Genomic DNA, 20427 nt, shown 5'->3' on the forward strand with positions numbered 1-20427 from the left:
TTTCAGAAGGCGCGTCTGCAACTCTCTGTAAACGACTTCTCCAGGTCGCAGAGCTGAAAACGAAACTGGACGCGGCAGAAAGATTCCTCGGCGCGCAGGAGAAGGAGAGGGAACAGACTCAGAGGGACAGCGACAGGCTGCGCGACCAGACCCGCCAGCGGCTGCAGCGCCAGGAGGTGGGCGGGGCGCGCGCAGCGGACCGCCCCCGCCCCCGCCCCCGCCCCAAGGCCTGAGCATGCGCACTCCGCACTGGGGCGGGGCCCACGGGGCGCGCCGGGGCCCCGGAGCCGCCGAGCAGCGCGCGTGCGCGGCGGTCCGAGCTAGGGGCCCGCGCTGCTCGGCTGCTCGGTGCGGCCCCCGCGGACGGGCGTTCGTGGCGGGGGGGGGGGGGGGGGGTTGCGATCCGGGGACGTGGCGCTGCCTTTCTAGAGCATTTCAGCCTAGAGAATCAACCCTGCTTGGACTCATGTATATTATTTTATTACGGGTGTTAATAATGATGGGCAGTCTCTTGCCTCTGCACAGCTGCTTTTCAGCGTACAGAGTTTTACAAATAGGTCTTGCGTCTGGGATCATAAGAAATACATTTGGGGGACGGCCTCGCCCTCATCACCTCGTTGAACTAGCTCGGCCCGTCTGTGAGGAAAATACTCTTTTTGCCATTTTAAAGCTGAGAAAGCTGAGATGTGAAGAGGTTGCATGACCTGTCAACCTTGCCAACCTAGTACCTGGGAACATGGGACTTGAACCCCGTCTCCAGATTATCTGTATTCATTCATTCATTCATTCATTCATTCATCCATTCATGAAAGACACATGAGAGAGAGAGAGAGAGAGAGAGAGAGAGGCAGAGACACAGGCAGAGGCAGAAGCAGGCTCCATGCAGGGAGCCCGATGTGGGACTCAATCCCGGGTTTACAGGGTCACGCCCTGGGCCGAAGGTGGCGCTAAACCGCTGGTCCACCCCGGGATACCCAGATTCTGTCTTTATTAATCCTGCTGAGAGCAAGATGGTGGTCCTGAAGCCACAGGCTTCTCTCCTAAAATGCTCTTGGTTTTATTATTAGTTATGGGGCTTAATGGATACTGTAGAAAATGGGAGAAAAATCTTAAGCTCTAGTGGCCTCTCATTTTTTTATGTATGTTAAGATAAAACAAGAACGGTAGCTTTCTCAGGTGAAGTCTTGTGACTGATATTGTGAGGCATTGGCTGTATTTTAACACCTACACCAATCCTCAGGCAATGCCTAAAATCAGTGCGGACAGTCCTTAGTGTAGATTTTCTTATTTTGTGAAGGGCATCTCGGGTTCAGTGGGTGGGAGGAAAGCAAACATGGTTTAGCAATGCCTTCTGGTCCTGGAGCAGTCCCTTCCTTTTCCATTTAGACCCTGATCAGGAATCATGGCAATCGTGGCCTCATGCCCTTGGAAGGAACCATATTCTAGTTGAAGTCCTTTTCTTTTAAATTATGCCAAGTTAGAAAATGATCAGTTCCTTTTCTAAGTGTGTATGAGCCCATTCTAAGGAAAAGCAAATAGACATGTTATCACTTTTTAAAAAAAATGAATCACCTAAGCTAGATATCTTAAATCTGATAATTGTATTGGGAAATACTAATTACTAAAATAGTATACTTTAACATATATATTAGCTATTTTCTCATCTTGATTTACCTACATTCTGGAATACTTATTAGGTTAAAATCTGAATGACGTTAAGGATCCAATTCACTCTACAAAAAGTTTGCTATCTAAAATATAAAATTGGGGATCCCCGGGTGGGTCAGCAGTTTAGCGCCTGCCTTTGGCCCAAGGTGTGATCCTGGAATCCCGGGGTCGAGTCCCACGTGGGGCTCCCTGCATGGAGCCTGCTTCTCCCTCTGCCTGTGTCTCTGTCCCCCGCCCCCTCTGTCTCTCATGAATAAATAAATAAAATCTTTAGTAAAATATAAAATTAAGAATTAGAAGACAGATGTTGTCTGAACCCAGAGCAAACTGGATTCAAAGCAACTGACCTTGCTTCAGTTTTTTAAAACACAGGACTTCCTGAAGGTTATCTGGAACATGCAGGAGTGATGGCATTGGACTGATTGATCTCTACCTAATTTTTTTTTAATTTTTTTTTTAATCTCTACCCTTTAAAAGTAGTAATCACGACAACACGGTGCTCTGAATAATTATCTGTATTGAAGGCTCTCATTTGCATGAAGTTTTATCCTCTTCTCCCTGTCTTCGGTCCAGAATGATGCAGGCAGGATTGAGCTTTGAGATATTTCCTATTTTTTGTTGCAATGACACTTTTCTTTCTTTTTAGAACTTTAATTACTTTTACTAAGTCACTTATATGTCACTTTGTAACAGTACATTGGAACTAGCTTACTCTGTGGACGCATTTGACCCTTGAAAGTGAGGATTGGGGATTTTGAGCTTTTTCTGGCATCATAAAACTTAGTATTAAAAACTACGGATTAAAGAAAGATTTTCTCTATCTGAACCCTGCCCTCCACCCAGAGAATATTGCTTACATGGAGCATTAAATGGAAATCTAGCAGGTCCTATTTTTGTTGTATTTCGGAAGTATTCCTATAATATTATCTCATCTGAATTTTATTGATTTCGATTTTGTCTTCTTGTTGTTTACTTCAGAAGGAAAAGGAGAGCCTAAATGAAGAATTACATGAATTGAAGAAAGAAAATAAGCTTTTGAAGGAAAAAAATGCTCTCATAAGCAAGAAGAAGGAACATTACGAATGTGAAATAAAACGCCTCAATAAGGTATCAGCCAGGTCAGACTGGGGAGATGGAAGGAGAGATCCCTTCTAAAAAGCACATTCCTTTTTTTTTTCTTAAAAAAAAAAAAAAAAGCACATTCCTAATGGAGAGTCACAACGAAATCTGTGCTGCAGTGTAGCAACTAGTCTTGGGAGCTTACACAGGAGCTTCTCTGTAATTTTATAGAACACTCCTATCTGCATCTTTCAGCCACACATGGCTAAGGAGGCTTTAAGAAATTAGTGTCCTTGCAAATAAGCATGATAAAGAGAAACAAGGAGAAAATTTAGAAGACAGAAAGAACTTTTTTTTTTTTAGTTCGAGAACCACATAAAGCAAGTGGGTGTTTGTGAACAATAGCAGACCTCTTGGTCAACCACAAAAGTTTCCTGAGGAAACAGGCTGCTCTTTAAAATCATCGCTATGGAACTGGCTGTGATGCAGTCTATATGGAATCATGCTAAATGCCAAGCCCAAGGCTGAGATTGTGGCCTAACATAGAATAAGCCTAAAATTCACTTTTAATTGGGGTGTGGGGTCTGGGGTTGCGGAAGGGGTTGGAGGAACAATTCTGTTAGAAAAACACAAGTGGTTAAATGCCTTTGCTTCAACTTAGCTAATCAAAGGGGCTACCTGTGAATTGCTGCCAAAGGATGACTAGGGAGAGTTTGTGTGTGTGTGTGTGTGTGTATCTGTGAGAGTTTTATGGACTAATAGCTTAATTTTCCTGGGGAAGGGATTTCTGACTTAAAGAAGCAAATAAATCCTTTGCTGTTGATTTTTCAGACAGTCATAACAGATGTGGACCATAGGAATATTTCTAGTACATGTTTAGATCAAGATACTCGTCTCTCAAATTAGATATTTCTTGACCAAAGTAACAGAAATTACCTTCTAAAACAAGCGTAGGTGACTGGCCTTGAAGAAGTGCTCAGTATTTTGGACTGTGCATCTTGTAGTTAACCTGTGTTCAGAGGATCATTTAAAGATCCTCAAAGTTAACGTTAAGTAATGTGCCTGTGTAGTTGACAGGTTGCTTTACAAATGTGATGCTATATTTGATCTGTTTGTGAGGCAAGTTACTGGTCAGGAGAAAGTAGAAAAGTAGAGACTTCATAAACAATGTACTTCTCTATCCTCTAAGAGAGGAAACAATGTTCAGATACAAATTTAGGGCAAATAACTTTTCCCTTTTATTCTCTGTTGGAAATCCTCAACAGATGAATTACAAGAACCAGCATTCAGATTACATTTGAAATCTTTCCCACTTGCAATGTATTATTTGATAAGTTTTCTTCTGTTCTCTAATTCATTTCTGTAAATATTGGCACAAGAATATAAGCCCTGTAGAAATTAGAACAGCCAAGAACTCTGGACTCTGGTTTTTGCCCATGTCTATGTGTACCCTTCATTTTTGTGTATCTGTATCTATAGTCAACAGAATGTTTTAAAAGTCAGGAAATTTTTTTAACCCTTGTGATTATAATAAAATGGAGAAAATGAGAACAATTAATTTGAGCAAAATCCAGGTATTTATATAAATGTCACCTTCTCAGAGGATTTTTCTGGCCATTCTAATTAAAATTACATACTCTAGCATATTTCCTATTTTAATGTTTCTTTGGAATTTATTGATATCCAGTATATGTTCAGTGTCTCTTATCATCAGATTTGTTCCCTGTCTCCAAGTCTGGATTGTAAATTCCATGGGGGTAGGAGTTTTGCAGAACTGACTTCCCTGTTAGGATAGTAGGCACAGTATTGAGGGCTCATGATATTTCTAATGGCCTATTAATATGTTTAATTTCTCTTAAAATCAGGAGAAAAAAAATGGAACTCTGGGTTGAAAAAACATTTTCATTAGTTTATTCACCTTAATAAGAATGCAGGGTTTTTTTTTTAAAAGATTTTATTTATTTATTCATGAGAGACACAGAGAGAGAGAGGCAGACACATAGGCAGAGGGATAAGCAGGTTCCTTCCATGTAGCCCGATGTGGGACTAGGACCTGAGCCAAAGGCAACGCTCAACCATTGAGCCACCCAAGTGCCTCAAGAGTGCAGTTATAAACCAATTTTAATATGTATTTATTTGGAGGCATGGATTCACAAATACAACAGTCATAGTATGGCCTAAGTTTTCCTGTTTTTTTTCATTGTTCTATTTCAAATGCCAGCAACAGGGCCTTTTTCACAATATGTTCTTAAATATTTATTGAGTGGATGAATTAATTAAATAATTTCTCTAGTACATAATATGTTCAATAGCCAATTCTGGTCCCGAGTTTCCTGCTTTAACAGGCATAATGCATTATTTATGACTAGTGAAAACAAATAAAAATAAAAGAGTACTTCAGGCCAGAAAAGATTTTGCCCACCACATCTATACCTTAAAGTGTCATTTCAAAAGCATAGATATAAAGTGATGAGCTATGAAAAGTTTTTTTTCTCATTTAGTTCATGTATCAGTCTAATGAAATGTTACAAATTACTATAGAATTTTACACTGTAGATTTTTCTTCTCTTTTCTTTTTCTTTTATTTCCTCTCCTAACCACTGTAATAAATAGAAGTTACTCCAAATGTTGATTTGGGTAACTGTGCATACCATCCATCGCAGCATGGAATTTGGGGCCCACCCTACTTGCACAATCAGACTGTCTGCTGACCCATTCACTCAGCAGAAATTTGTAGCTTCTCAGCTTAGTAATTAACATATGTTTTTCAGAAGTTCACACAACTGTGTGTACTTAGTTCAACTTATTTGCTTTGAAGGAAATACCCAGGGGCATTGTTTTCAGTGAGTTCTTGAAGAGAATCCAGATGTTTAACCATAGTAAGAGAAATTACCTGAGGTGAGGCAGCCAGTGCCACCCATGGACAAAGTTGATTTGTCCAACATCTCACCATGGTGGGATGGGTAGATCTGTTTAGTATGCCTGTGCTGATAGTAAATTACTATTCTAGAATAGATTACAGGTGTTTGTTCAAGGCAGTTGGAAAACCCCAAGATGGAATAAATGTTGATTAAACTCACCTTTCATTTATGACTCATTTGCAAAATTTCTAGAAGCCTGAGTAACATGAAAGGTAGACCAGGAAATTCAGATAGAGCAAGACCCACAAAAACAGTCTGTTCATAGGTGTAGGATATGAAATCGGCATTTTTAATTGAAATCTTAACTCATTTGGCTCACCCCAAACTAGAGTCTCTCCATTACTACTAACACATTTTTAAAAGTTTCAACTAATATGATACTTCCTAAAATTCTGTAGCTTAGCAACAAATTCTAACAAAACATTAATTATTAAACATTTGTTGCTTCTTTAAATTCTTCTTGGAGGAAGAAAAAAGTTCTTGTTTCTCTTACAACTTCCTGAAAAATGATACATACCTACATCAGGCCACACGGTATCCATAGAGTTTAAAGATACTCTATTAGAAAATTCTTAGCCTGTCTATACATATTTAAGACAGTAACTATGCTTTTTTTTTCTTACCTATATGACCATATTATACAGTAATTCAAGAAAGTAAGTTACTAATGGTATCATCAAATGATCATCATTGAAACTACCAAAGAAATTCAGAGGAAGTGAAATCCTGGAGCTCTGAAAGTGAAACTTTTCTATTTGTATAAAGGACTCATTTGATAATGAGCAAGTAGTCATATTGTATGTAGGCTCCTAGACCACACCAGGATGAGGTGTGTTGTGTCTCAATTTTGGCAGGTATGTTATTGAACTCATCATGAACCAAGGTCTTCAGAATAGAGGCAATGTCTTTTATATGATCTGACAAAGTATAGTGTATGTAAGAGGTCATGGTCTAGTGAATAATGATGATAATCTTATTGGCAAATCTAAGTGTCTCTTGTTTCCTTCACCTCCTCACCCTACAGTGAAATCACTAAGTTGTACTGGAGGTCAAGAAAGTGTGGAGCACTTGGGTGGTTCAGTTGGTTAAGTGTCCAACTCTTGGTTTCAGCTCAGGTCATGATCTCATGGTCATTAGATCAAACCATGCATTGAGTTCCATACTGAGCATGGAGCCTGTTTGAGATTTTCTCTCTCTCCTCTCCTTCTGCCCTCCCTGCCACCCCCACTTGCACACTTTTGTGCTCACTCTCTCTCTTAAAGAAAAAAAAAAAAAAAAGGAAAGGAAAAAAAAGAAGAAAAGAGAGCAGAGCACTCTCTGCAGCCTGTAGTGAGTTAGTGAATGTTTTATTAGAGAATTACTATGACTGTGGCTAGGCCAGGGCATTATATACTGAGGACAGGGCAGAGGAGCAGCAGTACAATAGATCTAAGGAATAGTGATCTGCATGGGTTCACATTTCTGTGGGTTTTCCTCTCTCCTTTCAAGGGCAGGGCTGGATGGCAAAAATATCACAGTGTCATCTGGGACCAGCCACATCAGCTTTTGAGGAATGCAGATTCTCAGACCCTCTCTCCAGATCTACTGATTCGGGATCTCTAGGGACAGTGCCCAGGGATGGGCATGTTTGCTACCTCTCTAGGTGATTCTGATGCTCTCTAAAGTTTGAGCATTATTGATAAAGCATGTGTTTGATTGAAGCAGAGAATCTGGAGAAATGCTATAGATATGTTTTCTTTTCATGGTGGACTTGGTGGAGGGGATCCCAGACATCAACGTCAAAAGCCCTTCTAAATAACAATGACAGTTGAATAACATAAGATCGTCACGGAGAAAAGACAGAGATTATGAAAAAAAAATTGTATGCTAAAAAAGGAGAAAGAAGTTATTCAGTCATAAAAGTAGCAGCAAAAATGGAGTTCTGTCTTGCCCTGGGCATCTGAGTCATTGTAACAATTATAGAAGAATTCATAGGTAACTCTTAGCTCAACCACGTGCTTATCCTATAACACAGGCTCTTCAGGATGCCTTGAAAATCGAGAGTTCTTCATTTCCTGAGGACTATTTGGGAAAGTATGAGATGGAGTGCAGGCATGAGGAGATGCGAACAGAAATGGAAGTTCTCAAACAGCAGGTGAGAAGTTGAAAGTGGCATGATCACGTAGAGAACACAGGGCCTATTGTTCATGCTCCTTTGAACATATGTGGAAACCTTTCTATTCAAAATGTGTCCAAAGTTTTTGCATTTATTTTCAGTAGAATTATCTAATTTTAAAGCTTGGTGAGAGACTATAGACAGCTAGCCCAACTCCCACTTTATAACAGAGGGAATCGAGTTTCAAATGGGTTACATGGCTTGTCCAAGATCATCCAGTTAAAGGAACAGCTTACTAATTAACCTTTTGCTGAGATTTTATTAGCACTGGTCTAGAGAATTTCACGTAGACACAATTTATTTTGAAAACACTACCACCCCAAACCCTGGACCTTTTCAGAAAATGGTAGCAACTAGGCTGTTATTCTGTAGCAGCTGGCTTCCAGGCCTTTGGGCCATGAGGGCATTTTTAAAGGGAATATTCTGCATTGATCACAATGACTGAAGAGCCAGATCTTTTCATCTACAGCCACATATGGATGGTACTACCTAGCAATTTATTGATCTACCACACCTTGCTCCCCTGCCCCCTCATCCAACCTCAACTCCATGTCACCAAGTGGACAGAAGAGTAAAGGAGTAAGCTGCATGTATCAGCAACATAGAGTTATAGGCACATAGCACTGCCTAAACTATTTGGGTCTAAATTTAGTTCAGCCAGCTGGAGCTGGCTTAGCTGAGGGGCCACCCATGCATATCACATCTCTTTTCCTGTAAGAGGTTAAATAAACTAATGAAGGTAAAGGGCTGGAACAGTTCATGGCGATGTCAATAAATATAGGATAAGTATAGGAATTCTATCTCTGAAGCACACATTGTCAGTAATACATTAGCGGTGGGGGAGAGGATGTTATAGAACAAAGGGCTGGGAAGTATGTCCCTGGAACTGATTTGTTGGCTGTTTTGCTCTTGAGCAAGGCCAACTACAAGGATTTTTGATGCAATACACCAAAGAATTAAGCAATTGTATTATTGCTGTTGTTGTTTATTGTTATCACTTCATGGGAGGTAACCTATCTGTAAGTGTAGAAAATTCAGAGCATTTGATGCTAAAGTTGCATGTTCTCTTCGATCAACCCCATTTGAATAATCTGCCTCATTACATTCGGGATAAAATACATAGTTCAAAAATAAGCCTATGAAGAGAATAAGGGTAGTATTCAGAGTGTTAAAGCTCTGCCAAATTCTCAACCCCTAAAGTATCATTGCCACTAGACAGGATTCCTCTGAAACAAAACAAAACAAAACAAAACAAAACAAAACAAAACAAAACAAAACTACTTCTTATGTTTAGACACTTGAATCATCTTTGATGCTTTCATATAATGCATCCCACATGCAAGAGAGTCACTCTTACACATGCATAGAGTTTACAGCAATGGCTTAGCTCATATTGGATGCAGACAATGACAGGTATCCTTTTTTTCATTATTCCCAAGAAGTCCAGAATCCATCTCCTTAGTTTTTGTGTGGCTCTTTTGCTAACTTTTGCATACATATTTTAAGTGTGCACATTTTTAATTTGACACCCACAATCACTATATCACCACCCAGTGTTACGTGATACATACACTATAGGATTTAAATTCACAAAGAAACTGAGCTAGAATCTTGGCCACCTGACTGAAGTGATGACATTGCTATCAGTGTTGTGTTTGATAAAGTGTTCAGTTCTGATCAGATGAGCTTCTCTCATTTCAAATGCCTCTGGTAATTGTTTACAGAGCATTAGTTTGACTATGTCTGGAATTGAGCCTCAGATCTTAACCAAAACCAAAACCAAAACAAAATGTAAGCTTAGCTGGGTGTAGTTCCCTTTCGATGCTTCTGGTGAGTAAAACCTTAAAAATTAAAAATGTACATCTGCATCTAGGTCTGTATAACATGTTTAATTTTATCCTCTCTTGCCTATTACATTTTGCTGTATTATTACTGACTTCAATAAGCCTCTAGTTAAAACGTGTTGCATTATTGGTGGTGAAAGTGCTAAGTATCTTAGTATTAATAGACAAAATTCTAGCTACTAGGTTCCCATGTAAGTTGTAATTTAACTCATTGTTGGAAAGGAATTCCTGTATCCCATTCCCTAAGCTTCATTTATTTTCATAGTTCCACACACTAGTCCCCAAGCTATCAGTCAACACTATGCCAGTTAAAAACAATGATGATTAAATCCGTTTTTCTTTTGGTTTGATTGCTTTTTGGAATATTTGGAATATTTCTTGAGAGGTGTTCCACTAATATATTGTTACTTTTTTTTTAAGTGATGTATCCCCAAAATTACTGGGGCAAATTCTGAATACCTTTCAACAGTAATATTTTGCTCTCCCACAAACATGAACCTTTCATTTCTATTTTGTATTCAACTTATTATTTATATTTGGAAACTGGCAGGCCAATATTTAGTGGCTTCACTTAACAGCTATTGTCAGTAAACTGTCTTTTAGAACTTTAAGCACTATTCCTACATCAAAGCCTTGTGTTGGGGATGGATGACTTGCTTCAAAATAGTGGTACTTAACAGTAGGCAAGGGGGGAAGGGGTGCTCATCACAATAAAGAAATATGCAGCAGAATAATGGGTGAGGGCACTTTTTTCTCAAACTATCCATGTTGTTACTTTACTTCTAAATTCCTGACACATACTCAAGGAGGCAAAGTTGAGAACTGTCATTCTAAACAAAGCAAGAGATAGAATTATGACCATATCCTTTAGGATAGAGTCTCACCATGAAGAAATATTCATGGAAAGAGGATAGAAATTATTCAGATTGAACAACCCCAGGTAGCACCTCTTCTGAAATCATTTAAATGGCTTAGAGAAAAGGATGCTAACAGTAACAGCAAGTCAATATTTCCTAGGTGCAAATATATGAAGAAGACTTCAAAAAGGAGCGATCAGACCGAGAAAGACTTAATCAAGAGAAAGAGGAGTTACAGCAAATTAATCAAACTTCTCAATCCCAGTTAAACAGGCTGAATTCTCAGGTATAAGTCAAAACAAAATAATCTTTTCCAGCATATGTGTATTTTTTTATTTTTTTTCATTAAAAAATCAAGGCTTTGGCTCCTTTTAATTGACATTGGTTTTCTTTGAGAGGTAAGCACCTGGGATGAAATCATTCTTAAACAATCTTGTAAAGAGATGAAAATGACTGGAGATTTCTTTTAACTTAAGTCTATTAAGGAGTTACCTAAGAAATTGGATTCCAAAGTCTTTTATAAAATCTAATTCTTTTGATCTTTTTCTCATAATATTTATCTTGGTAGAATGGGAGTTGAACTACCTAATACTCAAAATTCAAATCCAAAACACTCCAGCACAGTGAAGTTGTTTCTAAACTCTTGTCATTTTCTTTGAGGGCTATGTTGGGCTATATTGGAATGTTCCCGTCTTCCAAAAACATACATATTTCTAAATGCCATTTATATATATAAAACACAGTGAAACCAAGAATTTGTTCAGTGGGCTCCCCAATTAAATGTAACTGGAGCTCTCTCAAGGAAGCCACATAACATTAGCCAGTTTATTGGAATAGAATACATTAAATGTAAGCATATTACAATTAGATGTAATAGGATATATTAAAAGTAGGCTCAGGAAGTTGCATGATGGGCAAATATTGATGTTAATGAGGAGAATGTAGCTAACACAACTTTGGCCTAAGAAAAGAAAATGAACCACAGAATTTTTGACTTACAAAATCATCCAATGCTTTTCAGTAAATAGGAAATTGTTGCAGGACATGCTGTGACAGCTCTGGAGCTGCAAGATTCTTGGTCTCAAAAGAAATGTTTAACTATTTGTAATCCTCTTCTTCCTAATACACAATATACTGTGAATTAAATTTAATTTCTTTTCTGACATGTTTTTCAAGGATTTGCTTGAAATTCCTAATTTTACGTGCAAAAATTATTCGGCAGAACTATTTTCTAAGAAATTAAAAGAAATAAAATAGTTGCAAAAGCATAACAAAATGCTTTTCTAAAAATAATTCATGCAACTTACTACTCTGACTACTCTCGGTGAGGAAATCACTCTCCATTTGTATGTCTTACATGCAAAGCTCCCTTAATCTTTTCTAAGTGGTCACTGCACAAATTATTTTACTTCCAGACATTTTTTAATTCTACTATATTCAGTTCAGATTGATGATAAATTTGTGTCTAAGATGGGCAATGTCTTTGCCATTGTAGATGTTCTAGTGCATCCAGGAACACATGACCATCTAAATATTCTAGAGACTATAATCCACAAGTAATTTTCATTTCTCTGTCATCTGTAAACGAATTTTGATTGATACTAACAAAATAATGCATTGTCTGCAGAGAGTATAATTTAATAAATGAACTAAGGGATAATCTTGGTGATATCTTAAAACTATCAAACATTTTTCTTTATATAATGATAGTCCAAGCATTTATTTTTCAGAAGCTTCATTCACCCTGGTCAAAGGATGACAGAATTCACAAAGAGATGTAGTAAATGGCTTAACAATTTATGTTAAATATATTAACAGCAGATTTAATGCCATAATGTAATAGAATTGGCATGATGTTATTTGAATGGCATATTATCTGTGGTCCAAAAAAAGGAATACTTAGGTCAAGTCATTCTGCTTACATATCAGAGTTTATTGATTCTATTGCTAAGGATGTTTTAAGACAATGACTGGTAAAATAGAAGTGTGGTAAAGAGCAAGATACTTAGAGATACTTAGGAGTAGGAGTAGGGGTAAAATCATCGTGTTTGTGCCTGCTTTGACAATAAGGAATAACACTGAGCAAGTTCTACTTTTCTGTGCTTCCTTTTATTCCTTTGTAAAATGGCAAAGTTGAACCAGGTGGTCTCTAAAATATTTCTTATCATTCTAAAACCTCTGTCTCTAAAAACGAGTTACCAAATCTCTCAGTATACTCACCTGTGAAATATGGGTGGTGGTTTCCCCCTCATGACTTCACAAAGTTGTTCTCAGTGTGAAATGAAAAAAAAAAAAACCTATACAAAAACATCTAGCTCAGGTCATGGCTCACAGGTATTTCACAAATGATTTTAGTCTGTTGGAAGGAGAGTTTTAAATAAGAGTCATTTAGTTGTATAATTAACATGCCACACATAGTTCCATAATTTAATTTTGATGCTTTCTTTCTGCAAGTCATTTGTTATATACTGTAAAGAACTAAAAAAAAAAAAATGATCCTTGCTATTAAAAACTCACAACATAATGAGGGGGACATACATACTGTATCCTTATAGTTTGTGGATTCTTTTTTTTTTTTTGATTTTTATTTATTTATGATAGTCACAGAGAGAGAAAGAGAGAGAGGCAGAGACATAGGCAGAGGGAGAAGCAGGCTCCATGCACCGGAAGCCCGACGTGGGATTCGATCCCGGGTCTCCAGGATCGCGCCCTGGGCCAAAGGCAGGCGCCAAACCGCTGCGCCACCCAGGGATCCCGTTTGTGGATTCTATATCTATGAATTTGCCTACTCACTGAAATGTATTTGTCACCCCAGAATCAATACTGGTGCCACCTAAGGCTATCTGTGAACATTTACAGAGCAGAAAAAGACTTGAGTCACCTGACACACTTGTTCCTAGTTGAGGTGTAATGAGGCCTTGCCTCCTTGTTCTGGCTTTCAGACTGCGACAGATGTCCTTTTTGTGGTTTACTTAGTGCCACGTTTTCTCATTTTTGTTTTTTATTGGTTATTTCAGTGTTTAAAATGGCCCCCATAGTGTTGAGGTGCTCCTTCATGTTCCTTAGCACAGGGAGACCATCCTGAGCCTTACAGAGAAAAGGCCCATGAGATAAGATTCATTCAAGGACTACCATAGTGTGATAGGCCAAGAATTCACTGTTAATGGACCAACAGTATTAAATAAGATGCCTTTAACAGAAACACACATAAAACAAGATTTTATATTGATCAGTTAATGAAAATGGTATGACCAGAGGTTCATGGGAACCTAACCCTGCATTTCCCGAGGAGCAGTGGTACTGTTCTCCACTTCAGTGTTCATGCTGACTTCACAGAATATAACTACTGCAGATAATGCAAACTGACAGTACACAGTACACATTGGACTATAAAAAGTCACATGGAAAATGTATAGGGCCAGATGGGAGGGCAGAGGAAGGAGAGGATCCTTCTGATAGGTGGCACGTGGAACAGTAGCATTCAATAGGGATATATGCCTTACAGGGATGTGCACCAGGGTGTATAGGAATGAGAGTAGCATGACTCATGAGTCAAGAGAAAACAGCTTTCTCTAGTTGTGTCAGAGGTGGAAGGAATCCAGGGTGGGTGACTCTGCTAGATGAGGTTGGGTCTTCAATAGGGAGAAGCTATAAAGTACAGCAGTGTGACTTTGAACATGTTACACAGTATCTCATGTCTCCATGTCCTCATCTGTAAAATAGGGATAATGACATTCAGTATCACAGAGGCATTGGGAGGAATCGCCGAGTTATATGTAAAGCACTTAGGTCAGTGTCTGGCGTGGAAATACATGCACAGCTTCTAACATTTACGATGGCAGCCTTCGAATGTACAGCTGGCCAATTGCAATTATATTCATTAAGCAGTGAAAGCTGTTTCTGTATCTCCATCTACTCCTATGTCTCTATATTTATATCTATGTCTCAGTATATCAACCTAAAACTGAGAATTACAGTCCTTTCAACAAATTGGAATAACAGTTTAAAACTATTCCACTTTCCAAACTGCACTTGGGCATTTTAAGATAGAACGAATGCAAGTCTGGAAAATCTAAAACGTGACTGTTTTCACTGGCACGACTGCCATCAATGCTTCACCCCTGCGGTTTCTGAGCAGGCCACTGACAGCTAGGTTGAGTGTAACTTTGGAACGAATCATGTGAACTCTTTCGATAAACAAATGCCTTTGTTTTGTCCATAGATAAAAGCTTGTCAGATGGAGAAAGAAAAACTCGAAAAGCAATTAAAACAGGTATGTTAAAAACAAAACAAAACAAAACAAAAAAACAGGTATGTTGTTCCTGACCTAAATTCATCAAACTTCTTGTCATAGTTGAAAGGGCAATTTTTAGTTCCACCCTTGTTCCACCTTTGTTCCCAAGCACAGCAATTCCCCATGGATCCAATTAAAGGTGTATTTAAAGCTCTGCTACAGATGGCTCAGGACAAACCGGCACTTTGCATCGTGGACTAAAATGCCAGTGGATAGGTAATGCTTAGGTACCACCAACACTTCTCTGCCCTAACACGAAAAACACATGTTTCCCAGAACATGTTACCAGTAGCGCAAGCCTTAGTGTGTGCTCACGCAAGTGGAGATTTCTTCATAGACCCACGAACAACTGGGAAATAGATTTTCTTGGTATTTCTTGCAGTTGCTTACACAATTTACAGTGGAAAATTGCATCAAAGATTTGCCTCTTTTGAGAAAATACAGTATCTTCTTGGGCACAGCAGTGTTCCATCCCATTGGTTCTCTAGTAGCCTTCAGAAATGAGTATTAATTTCTTTGTATTCTTAATGCTCTCTCTGGACATAAGTTATGCTGTGGGAGTCTCTGACTACAATTTAAGAAAACTTGTCTTATGGCTTAGTGGCTGGTTCTTCTTAAGGGAGGGACCCTCTGTGAAGAGAACTCAGAAACATAAAGTGAACCTTATACCTTGTAAGTGTTTCTAATGTCTTCAACACGAAGAGCTAATTAGAGTTTCACCTTAAGTGAAATATGCCCAGTTAGCCTCATCTCTGCCAGTATCGAGTCTACACCCACAAGCCCACTATGTTGAGTTGGGATTACGTGAGAGTTAGACTGAACCTGGAGAATGAAGCCAAACCTGTCTGTGGTTGTATAAAGCAAGTATCAGGTGATTCTCCAGTTTCACCCACTTCCAGTGAACTGACAACATTATACTCCTCAGGTGTATTTCCCAATCTGTAGCTGCAGCTTGAATTTCCACCTGCGGGATCCATGTGCACCAGCAGGCCCGGGGACTGACCAGGATCCACAGAAGCACCCAGTAAGTAAGAGCTTGCATTGCGATATAGAAGTCCTTATATTATCTAATAAGTGCTAGTATTTTTTTTTCCATTTTGGTAGAAATGCTGTCTCTATAATTTGGGCACATACTATTGTCCACAGAAGGAGCCTCTTTCTATCTCAGCCTCAAATTTACAGAGTTGCAGTGGTCAATGTACACTATAATTATCTTTTTTTGGGACAGGCACTCACAGGACACACATGGATACAAATAAATTAACTGAACAGTATCAAATGAAGCTGTAATTCCTTGCACGAACATACAACATTTTATATGGGCCATTTTAGAGGCGTACCTGACCCTTCCAAAAGGGCATTTTTGTGTGTAGGGAAAAGCAAAACGAATATAGCAAGTCTGAGAGACGCCTTTTTCGGTTGTAAACTTATATTGAACTACTATGGATATTGCTACATCTGTGCAATATAGTGTTTGACATCTTCCAATTAAAAGGATATTCTTAAAGGATCCAAGAAAAAGTGACCCACTTAAGTTGCTCTCTGTGGCTCTGTCTAGCCAGGCAAAATGAAATGAACAGTGGAGCAATTATTTGTGAGTGGAATTGATTTGGACAGTCAACCTGAATAAGTCAGCACCAAAGCAACCTTCCTTCCTTTCTCCATCGCACTATTTCATCCACCCTCCCCCACTGTCTAGCATACTGGTCTCTACTTTGTGTTTTGGCTACATAGAAGCCTTATACGAAAATAAAATATTGTGTTTTTCTGCATTTTGGAAATGCTCAGACAACTCTCCTACCCCTCAATTTTTATTAACTGTGTTTTTAATTATGCAAAGAATCTTGAGATTTTAACTGGGATTTTTCCTAGCAGAGCACTATGGAGATCATGATTCTCTTGGTTGCCATACTTTTGTATTTGAGTGTGACTCAAAGCTCTTTTCCCAAGGGAGGAGGTAATGACTCTCTGGGTGGCAGAGGGATGTCAGAATTTAATGAGCATCGCTTATTTGACCCTGGTGTGACACAGCACACTGCTGAGAATTTGGTTCTTTTTGTGTTGTTGCCCATTGTCACTTGTGTCTGCTCACCCGCCCCATTTCCTTTTTTCTTTACCTGTTTGCTTACTTTTCAGTCTTTATCAGAAACGTTTCTGGGAATCCCCAAATACAGCTATCATTCCTTAAATTTCTTTTTCAGAATGTAGAACTAAATTAATATTGTGGGGAACATAAAGAGATAGAAGTTTACTTTGGAGTTAGCTCCTACAGGTTGGGGAAATGGAGAGATATTTTGTGAAAGGTTAACTATAAAACCAATGAGTCATGCAAGTTTATCTAGAAGTAAAAATGACTATTTTCTTCAAATTCTCATTTATGGAAAGAAGGCAGAAATTTACCTACTATAAAAGCTCATCAAACTTTCCTGGTCAATTATAAGAAGTAAAGTGATCCAGACCATGTAAAATTATCACCAAATAAAGGTCTGTATTTGAAAAGGTTCCAAGCCATGTACAATGTCCTACATTTTTAAGCAGTATTCAGTTAAAAAGAATCTTGGTATAACAGTAGAATTTAACTCTCGGAGTTCATTTTTAAAGAATATTTCATGTTTTATGCTTATTTCTAAGCCTGAATTAAAGCACAAGCAGTGGTGTTTGTAAAATTACAGTATATTTGCCTTCTTTTGGCAACTCTCCTGGAATCTAAAACTGAGGCTCACGTCACTTATCCTACGTGTTATTTGAGACATCTAAAAATAAACGAGGAGATAAAAAACAGAGGTGATCTCATTTCCTCTTTTAGCTTTTTCATGGACCAAAAGGAGCCAAGAGCCTAGGTGTCTGAGTGGGGGTAAAGTGGGGTCACACTGTACTAACTGCAGCATTTCTTAGTGTCTTGTCAGATAATTGAACTTTAAGGCTACTTTCAGTGGTCTGGCAGCCCTGTAAATGCTCCCTGTTGGCTCATTGGTAGAGACATTTTCCCTGAGTTATTTTCAGTAGGTAATTGATTAATAGAACAAAAGGTCTGTATTCTCTGTGTGTTGGGGGGAAGTAGGAGGTAGGACTGAGCATTGGGAGCAGGAAGACAGACCATCCTCATGGGCAGGTGAAGCTGAGATTGCTCTGTTCCAAGTGGTTAAATACAGAGGTACTCGTCTTGGAACTGTATCTTGAAATGTGGGCCTGTAGCTCATGATTTATTCACAGCAGTTTATCTTACATGTTCCCTGATGTTCAATATCTAGGTGTTCTTAACTGGTGAAGCCTAGAAGAAAATCCCACAAGAAAAATCCAAGTCTGCCCTTACCCCTCACTGCCTCTCTAGTCTAAACCATCTGAACAATCTAGAGAGTACTTTCTGTGGAGGAACAGTAGGAAGGGAAAAAGATCTGCCCTACTTTGCCATTCCTGCCATGTCTGCACCTAATGGCTTAGATTTCTTCCTCATACCAGAAAACACTAAACTTGTCATTGTTCTCTTGGTCTTTCTGTTGCCTCCTGTGTGAGGACTTTAAACATAGTATTTATTGATGGTAATCTGCTTTGTTTTATTTATGAGCTATAGTAAGCTTTACAGAAGTGTTTATACTTCTGCAGATATCCAAAACACATCTGCTTAAAAAAGAATGCCACAACCCCAAAGTAGGAGAAATTCTGGCCAACACAGAGTGGATGGTGGGGGAGTGTTGGGAGATGGGGAGAGTGATGAAGGAGGTAAGAGACATGAACGTGATTGGCAACAGGTTTGGATAGAAACGACTTTTGTGTTGCCTGCGTAATAAAAGCCACATAGTATAATTATATTTTTAATATGCCACTATGTTTTGTTTGAAGTCCATATTGCTATAATAATGTTTTATTGTTCCACACAGCCAGACTATCAGTGGTATGCTCCTGACCAGTTTCCGCCAGATGTGCAGCACAAGGCGAATGGTAAGACCACAGCTGTATCGAGCATTCTTTCATGTTTACATTTTAATGGGGTCTTTTTGGGATGTTTACTCAACATACATTCATTTGTACTTGGGGAGGGCCTTCAATAAAGTTGTGTTGCATACACAACTCTAATTTGATGCACCTGGGGTTAACTTGAACTCCTTAAGAAAAAAGAAAATGAAAAAAAAAAAAGAAAAAAAAAGAAAATTTTCAATGCAGAATTGCGGGGATCTCAGCTCTGGCTTCTGCTCCTATTCCAGTCTCAGAGTCAGTATTCCATCTGGGGCTAGAAATGAAAACTTCAAGTAGAGCTATACTGTAACAACAACAACAAAGCTCTGGGATTCCACTACAAAGGGCAGATGCACATCCACTATTCCAGGTTGAGTTTGCTAGACAGATGTTTTAAATGTCACTGGCAGACAGACAGAGGAAACCAAAGACTCAGAACTGTATTCCCTAATGACTAAATGTCAGACTCCAAGTTTAGGCCAAGGTAGCCCACAACACCCGCCTCTAAGTATGCTGGAAAAAAAAAAAAAAAAAACCTAGAAATTCACTGATAAAGTACTCACAACTAAGTACTCTTTTATCTTATTTTTCTTTGGTTTACCATTCTTCTCTTCTTTCCAGAATCTGCTATACTTTCTACTGCTTTGTTTCTGTGGTCTCATGAGGCCATCCAGGAATGGACTATAACCACAATCCCACCTCTATTCTCATCTCATATGATCAAAAGTCAGCCATGTCTGCTCCATCTTTAAAAATCTTATATGACACACACCTGTGACTGTATGTTGTTAATTTCCAGAGATTTTAATCTATCTAGAAAAGCTGAAGATGAGCCATATTCCAATTTCAGGCCATTCTTGAAACTTGATCTCATTTAGTTCAGATCTGAGATCATAGAATTCTAGATTTTACTACAAGGAGCCCATTATGGAGAGGAAATAGAAAACCAGGGGTAACACATGTAGTTTTGCAAGTTATGTACTTCACAAGTCCAAGGAATTCTTCATGGTAGTCTGTGTAAATGGAGCCTCGTAGGGTTGTGCAATACACAACCTGGACAGCTATACACAGCAGCACTAGGAGTGGCAAAGGCCTAGCTTACAGAAACATTATAGAGAAGAAAGATAAAAAGTGAGAACTCTATTAAAGAATGTCTAGGCATTTATCAGAAAACTGTAAGATTCTTTTTTTCTTTTCTTTCTACTATGAATATAACCATTGGTTTTAATGAAGTTCTCGGGTTCCAGCCATAATAGAGAGCTTTTATTAGAAAGGCATACTATTAACCATAATAATTGTTGCAAAATGCCTGTGTTTTTGAAATCCATTGTTATATAATAGCTGAGCTGCCACCCCGTAATAATTTTCCACTTCATATTACGTTGGTCTGGAATGAATATTAAAGATATTTTCTCCCTGAGTTGGAGCTTAATCACTAAAAAATATAATTATGCAGTAGAGAATTTAGTGATATCATAAAGATGTTTATGCATCACTATGAGGTTCTTCTTGGACCAGTGTAATAGAAGCTAATAATTATATAAAGTAGAAATGAATTGTGATAACCTTCATAAACGAAATAAAATATGCAGAAATAGAATATTATAGTCAGTGTATATGACCCACTGATTTTTGTCTACTTGGGAAGAAACACAATGAAGTTTGTGGTGTGTAA

The 20427-nt window shown here is 38.5% G+C and overlaps 1 protein-coding gene across 3 annotated transcripts in view; it reads left to right on the forward strand.

Moving 5' to 3' along the window:
* The window catches only part of TNIP3 (TNFAIP3 interacting protein 3), a 103079-nt gene that overhangs the window by 75916 nt on the left and 6736 nt on the right, over positions 1-20427 (forward strand). For all 3 annotated transcript variants that reach the window (XM_025420493.2, XM_049097284.1, XM_049097285.1), the window contains 7 exons: positions 45-176; positions 2647-2775; positions 7663-7782; positions 10665-10790; positions 14727-14777; positions 15724-15822; positions 18677-18737. In XM_025420493.2, coding sequence (XP_025276278.1) covers positions 45-176; positions 2647-2775; positions 7663-7782; positions 10665-10790; positions 14727-14777; positions 15724-15822; positions 18677-18737 — 718 coding nt within the window. The remainder of the gene's footprint in view (positions 1-44; positions 177-2646; positions 2776-7662; positions 7783-10664; positions 10791-14726; positions 14778-15723; positions 15823-18676; positions 18738-20427) is intronic.

Source organism: Canis lupus, chromosome 19 (genome assembly GCF_003254725.2).
Source record: "Canis lupus dingo isolate Sandy chromosome 19, ASM325472v2, whole genome shotgun sequence".
NCBI lineage: Eukaryota > Metazoa > Chordata > Mammalia > Carnivora > Canidae > Canis > Canis lupus.